Source organism: Saccopteryx bilineata, chromosome 4, assembly GCF_036850765.1.
Source record: "Saccopteryx bilineata isolate mSacBil1 chromosome 4, mSacBil1_pri_phased_curated, whole genome shotgun sequence".
Classification (NCBI taxonomy): domain Eukaryota; kingdom Metazoa; phylum Chordata; class Mammalia; order Chiroptera; family Emballonuridae; genus Saccopteryx; species Saccopteryx bilineata.
Window position 1 is genome coordinate 137,149,201 of NC_089493.1, and position 17,268 is coordinate 137,166,468.

At 48.4% G+C, this 17,268-nt stretch overlaps 1 protein-coding gene across 2 annotated transcripts; it reads right to left on the reverse strand.

Annotated features, from left to right (window-relative positions):
- Positions 1 to 325: 325 nt before the first annotated feature.
- XAB2 (XPA binding protein 2) lies at positions 326 to 17,263 on the reverse strand. Of its 2 annotated transcripts, XM_066278497.1 has the most exons (20): positions 17,121 to 17,170; positions 16,326 to 16,421; positions 9,482 to 9,630; positions 8,813 to 8,936; positions 8,384 to 8,581; positions 7,346 to 7,480; positions 7,100 to 7,264; positions 4,574 to 4,718; positions 4,312 to 4,463; positions 4,101 to 4,220; positions 3,864 to 3,995; positions 3,637 to 3,768; positions 3,432 to 3,545; positions 2,507 to 2,669; positions 2,232 to 2,422; positions 1,903 to 2,025; positions 1,642 to 1,813; positions 1,254 to 1,383; positions 1,052 to 1,161; positions 326 to 953 (listed from the first exon to the last, which is right to left on the reverse strand). In XM_066278497.1, the coding sequence occupies exons 2-20, from the start codon at positions 16,338 to 16,340 to the stop codon at positions 892 to 894; spliced, it is 2,532 nt and encodes an 843-aa protein (XP_066134594.1). In that variant the 5' UTR covers positions 16,341 to 16,421; positions 17,121 to 17,170; the 3' UTR covers positions 326 to 891. The 2 variants fall into 2 exon arrangements, with proteins under 2 accessions (XP_066134594.1, XP_066134595.1); XM_066278498.1 differs by lacking the exon at positions 16,326 to 16,421 and having other exon boundaries at positions 17,121 to 17,263.
- Between the last annotated feature and the right edge of the window lie 5 nt (positions 17,264 to 17,268).

The following is a 17,268-nucleotide window of genomic DNA, read 5'->3' on the forward strand; positions in this document are numbered from 1 at the left end:
TCCAGCTGCCTCCTAGCACAGCCACTGGTGGACATCTCAGATGTAGGCCCTACATAAGTGAGCTTGAGCCAGGCTGAGCTCCATCTCCCTGCAGCTCTGACATGCTAGGTGAGGGACCAGCTTTCTCAGTGCCACCAGCTTTCTCACTGCACATTTCACCTTCTGAAGCCCTCCTCTCTCTTTGCCGCTTCTCCCTGTTCACATGACCACCCTCAGTCCTGGCCAACAGCCTGAGCCCCTCCACATTCCCAGTGCCTCCTGGCCCAAGCCAATCCTCCATAGCAGCCTGCGTGGCCTATTCAGGACACAAATCTGATTACATCCCTGAATGCTTAAAATCCTTTAATAGCTTAGAACCCACTAATGGCTTTCCAGAGCTTAAGACTAAGGGCCACACCCTGTATTGCCCCTGGCTGAGGTCTGGCTCCTGGCCTCTGTCCAGGACAGAGGCACCTTGCTAGCTAAGTCCCAGGGACTGCCTACCTCCCAAGCTTGCTGACCAGTCTTCCTAACAGGAAGCTTGGAATCTCTACCTGCTGATTGGGGTGGTAGACATATCTTACAGGTCAAGGGGTGGTGAGACCTGAACAGTTGGGGGCAACCTGCCTCCCACTGCCCCAAGGCTCAGGGATTAAAGAAGCCTCAGGGCCCACAAGTCCAGAACTGGCTCTGCAGGGTGAGGATGGGCGTACACTCTGGCTGAGAGCCCAGAGCCTGGCTGTACCACCTCCTATACCAGCCAATCTGGGGGTGGAGGGGGTTGGGCCCAGGGCCAGAGGGAAAATGAGTTGGCAGTCCCTGGAGGCACCTAGGTGGCAGGAGAGCCAGGCAGGAAGGAGGCTTGGACCATGTCATACAAACAGCCTTCATTGTAGGGGGGAGGGCAGGGTGTCAGTCTTCTTTCAGGCACCCAAACACAGAAGCCGGCACGCTCTGCTGCTCCAGCCGCACCTCTGGGGGGAGATGAAGAGGACATGGTCACTGCAGCTTTCCAGAATGGGGTCCCACCCCTGCCTGCCCTCAGCACCCAGCTGGGCTCCCAGCCCCTCACCATTGGGCTCCAGGTCCATCTCGTCCTCATCCTCATCCTCGCCCAGCTCTATCTCCTCTGGGTTGGCCTGCTGTGCGAGCTGGGCCAGCTCCTCCCGGGACGCGTCGCTCCTGGAACAGGTGGAGATCAACTATTCAGCTGGCCCGGCCCAGGAAGCTCCCTCCTGAGGGAGAATGGGTTCGCTCCCACCCCCAGCCCTCACCTAATGAACAGGATCTTGCTCTGGGCCCGTGGGGGCTGGTCTTGCTCCGCCTCGGCCGCCAGCTGCTCGGCCCGCTGCTCTAGCAGCTTCATGTCATCCATGCCACTCTGCCCGGGGGCCAGGTCAGACACTGGTGGAGAAGGGGGCAGACACAGTGGATGGACACTCTCCACAGCACACCAGGTGCCGGATGACCTCCATCTGCCCCAAGGCCCCAGCCCTTAGGAGTTTCCAGTCTCAGGCAGAGAAGCAGAGTTGAACCGTGATGCTTCAGACCCAGGAGGTCAAGGGTGGGCAGAGGGTGGAGGCAGGAAGATAGGCCCTGAGATGGGACTGTGTTGCCTGAGGGCAGACCAGGCCAGGGTGAAGGGTGGCTGCAGCTGCTCACCAGTGCCTGTGGCGCTGCCCGACACCTTGAGCATCTGGGAGGCCATGAAGTTGACCTGCGTGTTGTACGTGGCCTGCACACTCCGGCGGATCCGCAGCATCTCCCGAATGGTGTCCTCATTGCCATGCCGTACCTCGAAGTCCTTCCATGTTTGCCAGAAGGCCCCAGTTGTCTGTGGAGGATGGGGGTGCCTGTGTAGGAGCTGGCCAGCTCAGCTGCAGCCTCCCCACTCTTGCCCACATTCCCTGGGCTTGTGCCTACCCGGGGGTCACAGATCTGGGAACAGAAGCTGTAGATGGCCCGGGCGCGGTCAATCTCCCCCAGTTTGCACTCCATGTCTGCAAACCGAAGGCACATCTCCCGGGCGTGCTCATCTGACAGCACCTGGATGATGCAGGGTCACCAGAAACAGTGTGAGATAGAAAGAGAGCTGCCGCAGGGGGTCCAAACACACTAGGCTGGTCCCTGAGCTTCCAGAATGATCCCTGCCAGCCCCCAGCACAGGCATGCTCAGATCTGTAGCCTGTAGGACCCTTCCCACTTTCTAAGGGACCTGCAGTCCCTGCTCTACCCCCCACCATGGTGGGCACCTCAATGGCTTTCTGGTAGATGCCACGGGTGTGGGTGACTCCATATATCTCCGCTGCCCGCTTGATGTAGATGTTGAACATGTCATACTGCTGTGCGGGCTCCACGGCCTGGGTGGCGCGCTCGTACACAGCCATGGCGTGCCGGGCCAGGCCCCACTCTTCCTCCAGCTGTGCGTACAGCAGGTACAGGGCTGTGGCAGGACACAAGGGGTCAGAGGACGGTGGCCTGGCCCTCCACCCCACTGCCCTCCACCGAGCCACCTGGCCCTCCTCACTCTTTGCATATTTGGGAGGGCAGCCATCCAACGCCTGCTCAAAGAGGTCCCGTGCTCGCTCTAGCTTGCGGCCCCCATAGCGGGCAATAAATTTGGTCAGATAGGTGCTCCAGATGTCAGACACATTGGGCCACTTGAATAGCGAGATGCCACGCTCGTATGCCTGCTCAAAGAGGAGAAGTCATGTGTGAGTCTGCAGGGCAAGACCTCCGGGTGCTGTCTGCCAGTACACCGCCCGTGTCTCCTTCAGGCTTGGTGAATGGCCTCTTCCCTGTCCACCCCTGCCTACAATAGTGGCACAGTCAGAAGGGTTTGTATGCTGCCTGTCTCCCTCAACAGAGGAGAGACCCCAAAGACAGGGCTGGATTAGGACTCACAAAGCCATGAGTAGGTGACATAATGGGTGCAAAAGGGGTGGATCCTCAGCTCTGAAGACATTGAAGCCCAAGCCAATGGGCAGGGCCTGTCATCCTGGCATGGGCAGCACGCGTGTATGTGGACAACCTTCCTATCCGTGTATGTGCAGTATCTCCATGTACACATGCACTCGTGTAACACCCTACACACTCAGACCTGTCACCCGAGCAGCAGAGCAGGGATAGCCCACACAACCCACACCAACACCTTCCCTCTACTTCTTGCATACACAGAAGCAGGACTCAGCACCTGGGATGGGCTAAACTGTGTCCCCTGAAATTCATGTTGAAGCCATAACCCCAGCTTCAGGCCAGAGAGAGGCTTCAGAAGGAACAACTCCAGCTGACACCTTGATCTCAGACTTCCAGCCTCCAGAACCATGAGACAGTAAGTTACTGTTGTGTGAGCCCATGGTACTTTGTTATAGCGGCCCAAGCAGACGAATATAGTGCCCAAAACAGTAGGGTAGGGCAGCACTGCCTAGGACCTCCTCCTCAGCCCTCCTCACCTTGAAGCTCTCCTCAAAGTACTTGTGCTCCTCCAGGAACATGGCATAGTTGATGACGATCTGAGGGGTAGCGATGCGCAGGTCCAGAATGCGGTCATACACAGCTTTGGTGGACTGTGGGGGCGGGAGCAGGTCAGAGCACACCCTGGGGCTGAGTTGGTGGCCCCACCACTCTCCCATAACTCGTTGGGTCCTGGTGACTCACCTGAAAGGTGCCAAGGCTCTCCTCCAGGTCAGCAAGCATGGACCACACCTTCAGTGACTTATACACGCGGTTCTGCACGGGCTCTGAGCCATCAAAGTATTCAGCGCGGCGGGCAGGCAGTGCCGTTGCCTTCTGCAGAAACATGCCAGAGGAGGGGAGAGCAGGAAGTGGGTCCCAGTCTGGGTCACACCCCCACAACCACTGCCTACAACCTTGGTGGTGTTTACCCGCAGCAGCCGTAAGGCCTGGTCGTAATTCTCATGCCGCAGCTCCAGCTCACCACACTCGCACCACACGCTTGCCAGGTCGTCCACCTGCTTGAAGCTCACCCTGGTGGCCTTCTCCAGGATGATACGGGCCTGCCAGGGTAGGCAGAGGTGAGGCTGAGACCCTGCCCACCACTCCCACACCAGGTCCTCTGAACAAGAATGTGTATGTACACATACACACACAAATGTACTCACATCATCCAGCTGTCCATTATCCTCATAAAACTTGGCAAATGCGACCCACAGTGTGTGGGGTTTGCCTGTAGCCTTGAAGGGGTCCACTGTCTGCACGGCTTCTGTGTACGTGTTGATGATCTGTGCAGGATGGACAGGGGACAGGCTGGGCAATGAGGACCACGTCAGGTAAGCATGGGGTGGGACTCTGAGGGGCAGGGCCACCACACACCTCCCGGGGGCGGCCCTGGTGCAGGGCCACACGCTTGTGCCACTCATGCACATGGTGCGGGTTCTGGCGCAGCAAGACGCTGTTGAGGAGCAGAGGCCGCCGGCTGATGAGCTGCTCAAAGCGGGCCAGGCGTAGCTCCAAGTCCACGTCGTCTGGGACCCATGGGGAGGGCCAGAGGGGTGGAGGTGAGGGCCTCGGTATACAGCCACTTCCATCTCCCAGCCCACTCTCCCCACCTGCCAGGACTGTCCCAGCAGCTCACCCTCCTCTTCCCGCCCCAGCTCAGAAGTGGTCTCCATCTTAGCTGCAATCATGCTCTCCTCGAACTGGGCATAGCTATCAAAGACCTGGGTGAAGTCCCGCACAGTCATCACGGTCCGGATGGCCTCCTCGTACATGTCCCGAGCCTGTGGAATACAGGATTAGAAACTTATCACAAACCTTAGAGAAAATTGCTGGAGCTGCAGCCAAAGCAACAGCCAACCAGGAAAACTCTTTAAATTCCCTTGCGTGAGTTATATTAGAAAATAGAATTGTGCTTGACTATATCCTAGCTGAGCAAGATGAGATTTGTAGTCTTAATACCTCTTGTTGTACTTGGATAAAACACCTCTGGTAAAACAGAGACGGAATTAGATAAAATCTGGACACAAGTCAAATGATTAAATACAGTGCCCACTAATATCTCATGGTTCTCTAATATCTTAGTTGATTGCCCTCAGGTATTAACTCCTACTTCAGATCTATTCTTCAATTTGAATTTAACCTTTTATCATAGAAATTTTTTTTTAATTATTTGTATTTATTTACTCATTTTAGAGAAGAGAGACAGAGAGAGTGAGAGAGAGAGAGAGAGAGAGAGAGAAGGGGGGAGGAGCAGGAAGCATCAACTCCCATATGTGCCTTGACCAGGCAAGCCCAGGGTTTTGAACCAGTGACCTCAGCATTTCCAGGTCGACGCTTTATCCACTGCGCCACCACAGGTCAGGCTATCATAGAAATTTTTGTTGTTATAAACTTAGATCTGCAGAGCGCAATCTTTTAAAGATGTTACTCTGATAATGGTGGCTCCACATTCTGAAATGTTGAAGGCCTTTGAAACTTCATATAAGAAGCCTCAAGAAACTATGAAAGGGACCTTGCCAGTTAGCTCAGTCAGTTAAAGCGTCGTCCCAAAACAACAAGGTTACAGGTTCAATCCCTTGTCAGGACACACATGGGAAGCAACCAATGAATGCACAACAGAGCAGAACAACAAATGAATGTTTCCCTTATCCCTCTTCTCTCCCCCTTTCTCTGTATCTCTTTAAAAAAAAATCAATAAAAAAATTAAGCCTGACCAGGTGGTGGCGCAGTGGATAGAGTGTCGGACTGGGATGCAGAGGACCCAGGTTCGAGACCCCGAGGTCACCAGCTTGAGCTCAGGCTCATCTGGCTTGAGCAAAAGCTCACCAGCTTGGACCCAAGGTCACTGGCTCCAGCAAGGGGTTACTCGGTCTGCTGAAGGCCCGCAGTCGGGGCACATATGAGAAAGCAATCAGTGAACAACTAATGTGTCGCAATGTGCAACGAAAAACTAATGATTGATGCTTCTCATCTCTCTCCGTTCCTGTCTGTCTGTCCCTGTCCATCCCTCTCTCTGACTCACTGTCTCTGTAAAAAAAAAAAAAAAGCCCTGGCTGGATAGCTCGGTTGGTTGGAGCATCATCTGGAAGCACAGAGGTTCCCAGTTTGATCTCCAGTCAGGGCCCATACAGGAAGTTCAATATTCCTGTTTCTCTCTTCCTGCCTTTTTCAAACAAACAAACAAACAAACAAACAACCAAAAAAAACCCCCAAACTACAAAAGATGTTTGCCTGTAAAGGAATATGGTGGTAAAGCTTTACTCTGTTTTGACACTCTTGTTCAAATGTGGCCTAAGGGTCTTAAAAAAATAATTTCCTGCCTCTGTGGGATATGACATACCAGCAATAAGCCTTCCCAGTGATGAGGGACTGACAATGGTAAGACATACTGAAAATGAACCTTGCCAGTTATGGACGACCAAAGGTGCTTTTAATAACTGATCAGTATTGCTTTCCAGTAAGTGATCAGCAATTCTTTCAAGGAAAGATCTCAATCAAAAGGGCGGGGAGGGGGATATTAAAAATAACATAAACAGAGCCAATTTAAAATGGAGTTGGAGCTGCCACCCAGAGGGACTGTCATGCACATCTTACTCTTCAAACCCCGGGATAGTTAAGACAAGAAAAAATAACCTCTGGACTGAGCCTAAAGCAACTTGTTTCCTAAACAACTGTTTGCAAAAATAAGAGAGCAGATATGACTACTAGACTGAAAATTTAAAACATTCTTTAGAATCAGCATCACTATGTTAGCTTATCTACACCTATAGATATTCCTTTCTTTTAGTAACATAGTTGTTTCTCTTCCTTTTCTCATAAGTACCACTTTCCTTCAGTGCTTCCCAAATAGCTATTCTTTTGGATCTCAAATATATGCTGCTGCCTGCTCGGCACTTGACTCGCTACAGATAAGGGCATGACTGTCACTCTCAATTTTTCAAATGAAGACACCCAGGCTTAGCGGGTCCAGGGCAACACAGCCATGGAGAACTCAGGTCTGGCTGACCCAAAGGTGAGATACTTGCCAGCAGGACTTCAGCAAGGTAAACGCACGTGTGTACATGCTGGCACATCTGTTTCCTGCTCACACATGTAACAAGATGTGTTCTAAGTACTGTGCATTGGTGGGAGACCCTACCCCTTACCCAGTGTCCCTGCGCACCTTCTCAAAGTGGCCGCTGCGGATGTAGTAGTCAGCCAGTGAGCACCAGAGCTTGCCCAGCTGGTCGGTGAAGCGGGTAAGGCCCCCTCGGATGATGGCGTCCACGTTGAGTGACTGCACCTTGTCTGGGTTTTGGGAGATGAGGTCACAGAGCTCGTGCCACAGCTGCGAGGCCCAGGAAGGAATCTCAGCCCTAGTCTCTAAGAAGATAAGCCTGCCCCACCAGCCGGTTTCCCCATGGCCCACCTGATAGTTGGACTTGCCAGCCTTAGACACGAAGCGCTCATCATTTACCACAGTTGCCAGGCGCTGTGCAGCCTCATCCAGCCGGTCGCTAGACTTGAGGTATTCGATGTACTCCTCTGCGCTCTCAGGGCTCAGCTGAGCACCAGCCCACCATTCCGGCAGTCAGTGGAGCCACAGGGCCACACTGCTCTGCCCCTCACCCCACTTGGCAGCTCTGGGCCACCTGTCAGCCTACCACCACTGTCTTGGCCAAGAGCCAGCCTTAGCCACACCTGTCTAGCTTAGGCCCTACTGGTCCAACCTCAGCCTCATGGGTCCATTCTTGGTCCCACTGATCCAGTCTGAACCACACCGGTCTAGCCTTAGTCCTTGCTAGTCCAGCCTAGGCTCCATGGGCCCATCCTTGGTCCAATTGAGCCAGCCTCAGCCCCATGGGCCCAGCCTGGGCTCCATGGATACATCCTTGGACCCACCAGTCTACCCTGGGTCTCACTGGTTTAGCCTCAGTCCTGACTGCTTCAGACTAGGCACCAGGGGTCTAATACCAGCCCTGACTTAGACATGAATGGTCCAACCTACAGAGGCCAGGCCATGATTTCATCACAAACCCCTATCCAAACAGCACTGTGCTAAGGGTTTCACAATGTATACCAGAAATTTTAAGTTTGAGAAAACTATGTAACAACCCCACCCTATTTGCACCTTGACTCTCCACCCTACCTCTTATACATTCCCATAGCTGTATGCCTTCCACAGCTTTACCACATGGTCAGCTCATATGCATCTGTTTACCCAGTTAGAGTAAAAGCTCCCTACAGGCAGGGACTGTCTTAGTTATACTACCCCAAACTATTTAAAGAATAAACAGATAAAATGCAAACAAAAGCCTGCCTGTCTCAAGGAGTCTTTCTCCCATATCCCACCTGTTAGGTAACATCCTGCATGACACTAGTGTCCCAATGAGCCAGTAGAAACTCTTGACTTGGGGGACTGGACCACCTGCCTGAGCCTGACCGCCCTCACCCACCATGGGCTTACCTTGAGGAAGCGCCGGTAGCCACGCACTGCTGTCTCAGGCAAAGGGTGTGAGCGCAGGAAGCGCAAGTACAGAGGCCAAATACGAGAGTGCTGTGTGATGGGCAGTGCCCGGAGGGCACGGTCGAATGTTCGGCGGGTGTGAGTGACACGGCCCTGGTCCATCAAGAACTGGCAATAATCTAGCCACAGACGTGGCATCTGGAGGCAGGAAGAGAGGCAGGGTCTGAGTTGCTGGCACCACAGCATGGCAGCAAAGATACCAGATGGCCTACAGCCAAGCCAAAATGCACCAGGACCCAGCACCCCATCCCTCTATCCCTGGGATTAAGTCTAGCTCAACCTCAAGTGCATAGAGGCAACAGTACTCCAACCCTCCAGCTTCGTCCACCTTCCAACTCGTCCCTTGGTCCAAATCTCCCCACCCCCAACCTTGTGCATGAACACAAAGGCCCTCTCATGGCAGTTGTTGACATCTTCATAGGCAGGATCGGTCACACAGCGATGCTTCACCTGTGCCCGGCGTGCCTTTAGGTAGCGATACCACAGTTTGTAGCTGGAGAATTAGAGGAAGAGGCAGACATTGATTGGTCAGCTTTATGGAGCCCACAATCCTTTGCATTACCTCATGAGGCAACTGCTGGAAGAAGGGGCCTGGGAGGGGTGACAAAGATCAGCAATGGGGGGATAGGCTGGGATATCAGGGAGGGTGTGCTGACCCATCAGAGGATGTATACTCAGTGATGGAACATAGAATAACCACCTAGGACCTACTGACCAGTTCCATTCTGACCTGGACAGTTGTGGTTGTGGTTGGATTGGGGTTGGAGCTGGGGACTGGAAACTAGGGTTGGAGCTGGGGCTAGGTTGGAGCTGGGGTTGGGGATGGGGACAGTGACTGGGGCTGGGGCTAGGTTGGAGCTGGGGTTGGGGTTGGGGACAGTGACTGGGGCTGGGGCCAGAGACTGGAGCTGGGGCTAGGTTGGAGCTGGGGTTGGGGTTGGGGACAGTGACTGGGGCTAGGGCCAGAGACTGGGGCTGGAGCTAGGTTGCAGCTGGGGTTGGGGCTGGGACAGGTAGGGCAGCTGAAGGTGTTCCCACCTGCAGGGCAGCAGCTTCAGTGCTCGCTCATACAGCTGATTGAGCCTGGGCTTCGGGGCCCCCTGTTTGAACTCAATGTAGCGGAGCCAGCATTTGACCGAGAACTGGTTCCGCATAATTTCCTCCTCATAGGGGAGGTCTTCTTCATCCTGTGGAGCCAGGTAATAGGGAAAAGGAAAATCTACCCTCAGAGTCTGAGCACAGCACCACCCACTCCGAACTCCAGACCTTTACCCAGATCCCAGGGCCCACCCACAGAGCCAGGTCACCAGGTGCTCAGATAACAGGACTCTGGTCCAGATTTAAACCTCGGAATTCTACTGCCCACAATCTGACCCAGATCATCAGACTCCTTAGTCATAGAGTTCTAGGCCAGACATAAGACTGTCACTCAGACATCACTCATTTGGTCTTCCAAATCAAGCTACCCACTCTCTGGCCCAGATCACCAGACTCCTTAGGCTCTCTGGTCCAACACCAGCACTCTGCCCTGGACAACAACCCTTATCTCCTCACAACATGCCTTTTTCTAAACACCAGGTCTAGTTTAACTGTGCCCCAGAACTTGGAAGCTAGATCTTTATCTCATAAAGACAGGTATGGATTAGACACGAAGACTTTAGCTCTGAACGATGAGGAACTGAGTGAAGACATAAAGTAAACTAAATCACATATTAGGCCACAAAACAGCCTCAATAACTTCAAAAAGACTGAAATCATATCTAGCATCTTTTCTGACTATAATTTCTACAACAGAAATCAGCTACAGGAAAACACACAAATATGTGGAGACTAAACAATGTGTTACTAAACAATAAATGGATCAAAGAGGAAATCAACAAGTTTGAGACAAATGAAAATAAAAACATAAGTTTTCAGTTTATGGGATGCAGCAAAAACAGTTATAACAGGGAAGTTCATAGCTATACAGGCCTATATCACAAAATAAGAAAAGTCCCAAATAAACAATTTCTAACTTTACACCTAAAAAAAACTAGAAAAAGAACAAACCCCAAAGTAAGCATTAGGAAATAAGATCAGAGCAAAAATAAATAGAGATTAAACAAACTAGACAATCTATGAGAAATAGATTTCTTTTTTTTTTTTTTTTTTTTTTGCAACAGAGACAGAGAGACAGAGAGGGGGACAGATAGGGACAGACGGAAAGGGAGAGATGAGAAGCATCAGTTCTTCATTGCAGCTCCTTAGTTGTTCATTGATTGCTCTCTCATATGTGCCTTGACCCGGGGCTACAGCAGACTGAGTGAACCCTTGCTCAAACCAGCCACTTCTGGGCTCAAGCCAGTGACCTTGGGTTCAAGCCAGCAACCTTTGGGCTCAAGCCAGTGACCATGGGGTCATGTCTATGATCCCATGCTCAAGCCAGCTTGGGTTTCGAACCTGGGTCCTCTGCATCCCAGTCCGATGCTCTATCCACTGCACCACCACCTAATCAGGCAGAAATAGATAAACTTCTAAAAGCATATAATGTGGCCCTGGCCGGTTGGCTCAGTGGTAGAGCGTCGGCCTGGCGTGCAGAAGTCCCGGGTTCGATTCCCGGCCAGGGCACACAGGAGAAGCGCCCATCTGCTTCTCCATCCCTCCCCCTCTCCTTCCTCTCTGTCTCTCTCTTCCCCTCCCGCAGCCAAGGCTCCATTGGAGCAAAGATGGCCCGGGCGCTGGGGATGGCTCCTTGGCCTCTGCCCCAGGCACTGGAGTGGCTCTGGTCGCAAAAGAGCGACGCCCCGGAGGGGCAGAGCATCGCCCCCTGGTGGGCAGAGCGTCGCCCCCTGGTGGGCGTGCTGAGTGGATCCCGGTCGGGCGCATGCGGGAGTCTGTCTGACTGTCTCTCCCCGTTTCCAGCTTCAGAAAAATACAAAAAAATTAAAAATAAATAAATAAATAAATAAAAGCATATAACGTACCAATACTGATCCAGAAAGAGATAGAAAATCTAAACAGATCAATTACTAATAATGAAATTGAAGCAGTAATCAAAATACTCCCAACAACCTGACCAGGTGGTGGTGCAGTGGAGAGAGCGTCGGACTGGGATGCAGAAGACCCAGGTTCAAGACCCCGAGGTCGCCAGCTTGAGCATAGGCTCATCTGGTTTGAGCAAAAATTCACCAGCTTGGACCCAAGGTCGCTGGCTCAAGCAAGGGGTTACTTGGTCTGCTGAAGGCCCATGGTCAAGGCACATATAAGAAAGCAATCAACGAAAAACTAATGATTGAGGCTTCTCATCTCTCCGTTCCTGTCTGTCTGTCCCTGTCTATCCCTAACTCTGACTTTCTCTCTGTCTCTGTAAAAAAATAAAATTAAATTAAAATTAAAAAAAAATACTCCCAACAAATAAAGTGCCCAGTGGAATGACTTTACAGGTGAATTCTACAAAATATTTTAAAGAAGAATTGATATCTATTCTAAAAAAATTAAAGAGAAAGGAGCAGTTGCAAACCCATTCTACAAAGCCAGCATTACTCTGATACCAAAACCAGACAAAGTGCAGTAAGAAAAAGTTGCAGACCAATAACCTTGATGAACACAGATGCAAAATACTCAACAAAATATTGGCAAACCAGTTTCAACAATACATTAAAAGGAATATACACCATTACTAAGTAAGATTCATCCCAGGGACGCAAAGATGGTTCAACATCCATAAAGCAATGTGATACATCACATTAACAAAATAAAAGATAAAAATCACATGATAATCTCAAAAAATGCAGAAAAAGCATTTGACAAAATTCAACATCCCTTTATGATAAAAACTCTCAACAAGTGGGTATAAAAGGAACATACATCAACACATAAAGGCCAAATATGACAAACCCACAGCTAATACCATACTTAATGGTGAAAACTTGAAAGCTTTTCCTCTTGAGTCAGGAACAAGACAAGGATGTCCACTACCACCCTTCTATTTAACATAATATTGGAAGTCCTAGCCATAGCAATCAGACAAATAAGAATAAATAAAAGGCATCCAAATAGGAAAGAAGTAAAACTCTCAATGTTTACAGTTGATATAATACTATACATAGAAAAGACTCCACCAAAGAACTATTAGAATGAATAAATGAATTCAGAAAACTTGCAGGAGGCAAAATCAATATACAGAAAATATATTGTGTTTTTATACACCAATAACAAATGATCGTAAGGAGAAATTAAGAAAACAATTCTACCTGACCAGGTGGTAGTGCAATGGATAGAGCATCGTCCTGGGACGCTGAGGACCCAGGCTTGAAACCCCAAGGTCTCTGGCTTTGCACAGGCTCATCTGGCTTGAGCGTGGGATCATCAACATGATCCCATAGTTGCTGGCTTAAGCTCAAGTTCACTGAGGGGTTATGGCTCGGGTGGAGCCCCTCCCGGGTCAAGACACATATGAGAAGCAATCAATGAACAACTAAAGTGCCACAACTACAAGTTGATGCTTCTCAACTCTCTCCCTTCCCTTCTGTCTCTTGAGCTTGCGCGCGCGGGTGCACACACACACACACACACACACACACAAATCCCAGTTACAACTGCATCAAAAAGAATAAAATACCTAGGAATAAATTTAACCAATGAGCCATGGCTGGATAGCTCAGTTGGTTGGAGCATCAACCTGAAGCACAGAGGTTGCCAGTTTGATCTCCAGTCAGGGCCCATACAGGAACAGATTAATGTTCCTGCCTCTTTCTTTCTCACTCTCTTTCTCTCTTTAAAAAAGTCAATAAAAAATATTTTTAAAAATTTAACCAAGAAGGTGAAAGACTTGTACTCTGAAAACTTTAGGACACTGAAGAAAATACAAATATATGGAAGGATATAGGATGCTCATGATTTGGAAGGGTTAATATTGTTAAAATGTCCTAACTACTTAAAGCAATATACAGATTCAGAGAAATACCTGTTAAAATACCAATGGTATTCTTCTCAAAACTAGAACAATCAATCCTAAAATTTATATGGAACAACAAAAGACCCCAAATAGCCAAAGAAACCCTGAAAGAGAACAAAGTGGGAAGTGTCACACTCCCTGATTTGAAACAAAGCTACAATAATCAAAAACAGTATGGTACTGATATAAAAGCAGATATACAGATCAATGGAATAAAATAGAGAGCCCAGAAGTAAGTCCTCACTTATATGGTCAATTCATCTATGGCAGTGGTAGTCAACCTGGTCCCTACCGCCTACTAGTGGGCGTTCCAGCTTTCATGGTGGGCAGTAGCAGAGCAACCAAAGTATAAATAAAAAGATAGATTTAACATAGTAAGTTGTTTTATAAAGATTTATTCTGACAAACTTAGCAAAAATATGACATAAAGTACTTGGTAAGTAATTATTATTATATGCTTTAACTTGCTGTAACTCTGCTTTATAAATTTTATAAAGTAGTTACTTCCCTACTTTATAAATCACCATTACTATGGAACCAGTGGGCAGTTAGGAAATTTTACTATTATCAGAGATACAAAAGTGGGCGGTAGGTATAAAAAGGTTGACTACCCCGATCTATGGGGAAATAGGCACAGATGTACAATGGGGCAGACAGTCCCTTCAAAAACTGGTGCTGGAGCCTGACCAGGTGGTGGCGCAGTGGACAGAGCATCGGACTGGGATACGGAAGGACCCAGGTTCGAGACCCCGAGGTCGCCAGCTTGAGCACGGGCTCATCTGGCTTGAGCAAAAAGCTCACCAGCTTGGACCCAAGGTCGCTGGCTCCAGCAAGGGGTTACTCGGTCTGCTGAAGGCCCGCGGTCAAGGCACATATGAGAAAGCAATCAATGAACAACTAAGAAGTCGTAACGCGCAACAGAAAAACTAATGATTGATGCTTCTCATCTCTCTCTCCGTTCCCGTCTGTCTGTCCCTGTCTATCTCTGCCTATGTTAAAAAAAATAAAAAAACAAAACACAAAAAAAACTGGTGCCGGGAAAACTGGACAGATACATGCAAAAAAGTGAAGCTAGATGACTTTCTCACACCATAATCAAAAATAAACTCAAGATGGATTAAACCCTTAAATGTAAGACATGAAACCATAAGACTCCTAGAAGAACACATAGGCAGTAAACTGTTTGACATCAGTCTTAACAATACCTTTTTGGATATATCTCTTCAGGTAAGGATACAACAACAAAAATAAATGGAACTACATCCAATTGCAAAGCTTTTGCACAGTGAAGAAAACCAACAACAAAACAAAAAGACAACCTACTAAATGGGAGAAGATATTTGCAGATGATACATTTAATAATGCATTAACATCCAATATATATAAGGAACACAGACAACTTAATACCAAAAGAACAAAAAAACAACAAAAAAAAAAACAGCCCCTGGCTGGGGGCTCAGTGGATAGAGCATTGGCCCAGCTTATGGATGTCCTGGGTTTGATTCCTGGTCAGGGTACACAGGAGAAGCAAGCAGCTGTTTCTCTCAACATCCCTCTACCCCTTCTTTTCCTCCACAGGCAATGGCTCCATTGACAGCATGACCCCAGACTCTGAGGACAGTTAGGTTGGTCTGAGCCATCAGCCTCAGGCACTAAAAATAGCTCAATACTTGAGCATCAGCCCCAGATGAGGTTGCCAGGTGAATCCCGGTTGGGGCGCATGTGGGAGTCTGCTATCTCCTTCCTTTCACCTTTAAAAAATCCAATTAAAAATGTGCAGAATAGACATTGCTTTCTTTCTTTTTTTATTTTTATTTTTTGAGAGAGACAGATAGAAGGGAGAGAGATAAGAAGCATCAACTCATAGTTGCAGCACCTTAGTTGTTCATTGATTGCTTTCTCATATATGCCTTGACTAGGGGGGCTCCAGCTGATCCCATGCTCAAGCTGTGATCTCTGGTTCCGAACCTGGGAACTCAGCATCCCAGGTCAATGCTCTATCCACTGTGCCACCACCTGACCAGGCTGAGTAGATATTTCTTCAAAGAGGACATACAGATGGCTAACAAACATGAAAAGATGCTCAATATTACTATCAGGGAAATGAAAATCAAAACCACAATGAGACATCAACTCACTCTGTCAGAATGACTATCATCAAAATATCAACAAATAACAAGTGCTGGTAAGTATGTGGAGAAAAGGGAAGCCTCTCTCACTGCTGGTGGGATTGTAAATTGGTACAGCCAATGTGGAAAACAGTATGGAGGTTCTTCAAGAAATTAAAAATAAAACTACCTTATGACCACATCTGGGTATTTATTTGAAGAAAACAAATTTGAGGCCCTGGCTGGGTGGTCTAGTAGGGAAAGCCTCCTCCTGGTACAGAGGTCATGGGTTTGATCCCCAGCCAGGGCACCTATGAGAAGCGATCAATAAGCGCATAACTAAATGGAACAACTACGTGGAACAAGTTGATGCTTTGCTCTCTTTCTCTCCATCCATGGAAAAATTAAAAACAAACACAAAAATCTGAAAAAGACATATGCACCTGTACATTCACTGCAGCATTATTTACAACACCCAAGATATGAAAACAACTTAGGTGTTAATTGATAGATGAATGAATAAAGAAGATGTGGTACATACCGTATTTCCCCATGTATAAGACACTCCCATATAAAAGACGCACCTTAATTTTGGGGCCCAAAATTTGAAAAAAAATGTATTACCTAAAGTTACTGAGCTCAAGTTTTATTCATCATAAAATTCATACAAGCACGAAAAAGTGGGAAATGCAAGTAAAAAAAATCTACAACTACTGTATAAGATGCACCCAGTTTTTAGACCCCAAATTTTCCCCAAAAAAGTGCATCTTATACATGGGGAAATACGGTACATATACAGTTGAATATCATTCATCAATAAAAGAGAATGAAATCTTACCATTTGTGACAACATGGATGAAGAGGGTATTATGTTAAGTGCAATAAGTCAGACAGAGAAAGACAAATACTGTATGATCTCATTTATGTGTGGAATCTAAAAAACAAAATAAATGAATAAACAAAACAGAAAAAAAACCATAGATACAGAGAACACATTGATGGTTCAAAAAGATGGGTCAAAAAGAAGAAAAAATATCCCCAAAACAAGGGGGGAAAAAGTAAATAAAATGGAGTCACTATAGTCAAGCTGCTAAATTAATAAAATCAAGTAGGTTAAGACAGAAGAAAACTATTCTTTTAACTATTCTGGGAACTTGACCTTTTGAACTTTTCAGTGCTGTGTCATTACCTGGATATGTAGCGCTCACAAAAATTAGAGGATATTTAAAAATGAATATGAAGCGATAAAACATCAGTTTCTTGAGTATCAATATCTGGACACACAGATAACCAACCCTCTTACTACTTAGTATCCAGACCACCTGACATGACCAGACCTCCTGCTGCTAGTACTCATCTTCTAGAGACCACTAACATCTGACTGGTAACTGTCCTGGACCAATTTTGTCAAGTCTTTGATTCTTCAGGATCCCACTGGCCATCGCCAGGCTTCTCCAAAGCCAGACACCAAGACTTTATCCCATAAACTGTAATGCTCAGGACCGTTACCCAGAACCCAAGCCTTTACCGCAGAAACCAGAGCCCTAGCCTTGTCACCCACCATGCCTGATCCCCTGGGAATCCAGGCCCTATGTCTTCACGCGGGCCACCCCCAGCTCCGCAGCGGACTCACAAAGACAAGGTCCGGCCGGTCCTGCCGCGAAAGTCGCGCCATGATCACCATCTTCCTAGCTCTCCAGCACGCAAGAGTCGCGTTATAATGACGTCTCAATTTGAAGATCGTCCCCGTGTCGTGTGTCCCCCACCACCACCCCCCGCTC

What these genes read in the sequence shown, in the direction of transcription:
- XAB2 (XM_066278498.1), bottom strand. Translation starts at nt 17,171, where the DNA reads ATGGTGATCATGGCGCGACTTTCGCGGCAGGACCGGCCGGACCTTGTC. An exon ending in ACCAGGGCCGCCCCCGGGAG is followed by an intron (nt 4,221 to 4,311) that starts GTGTGTGGTGGC and finishes CATCCTGCACAG; the next exon opens with ATCATCAACACGTACACAGA. An exon ending in GATGGACCTGGAGCCCAATG is followed by an intron (nt 954 to 1,051) that starts GTGAGGGGCTGG and finishes ATCTCCCCCCAG; the next exon opens with AGGTGCGGCTGGAGCAGCAG.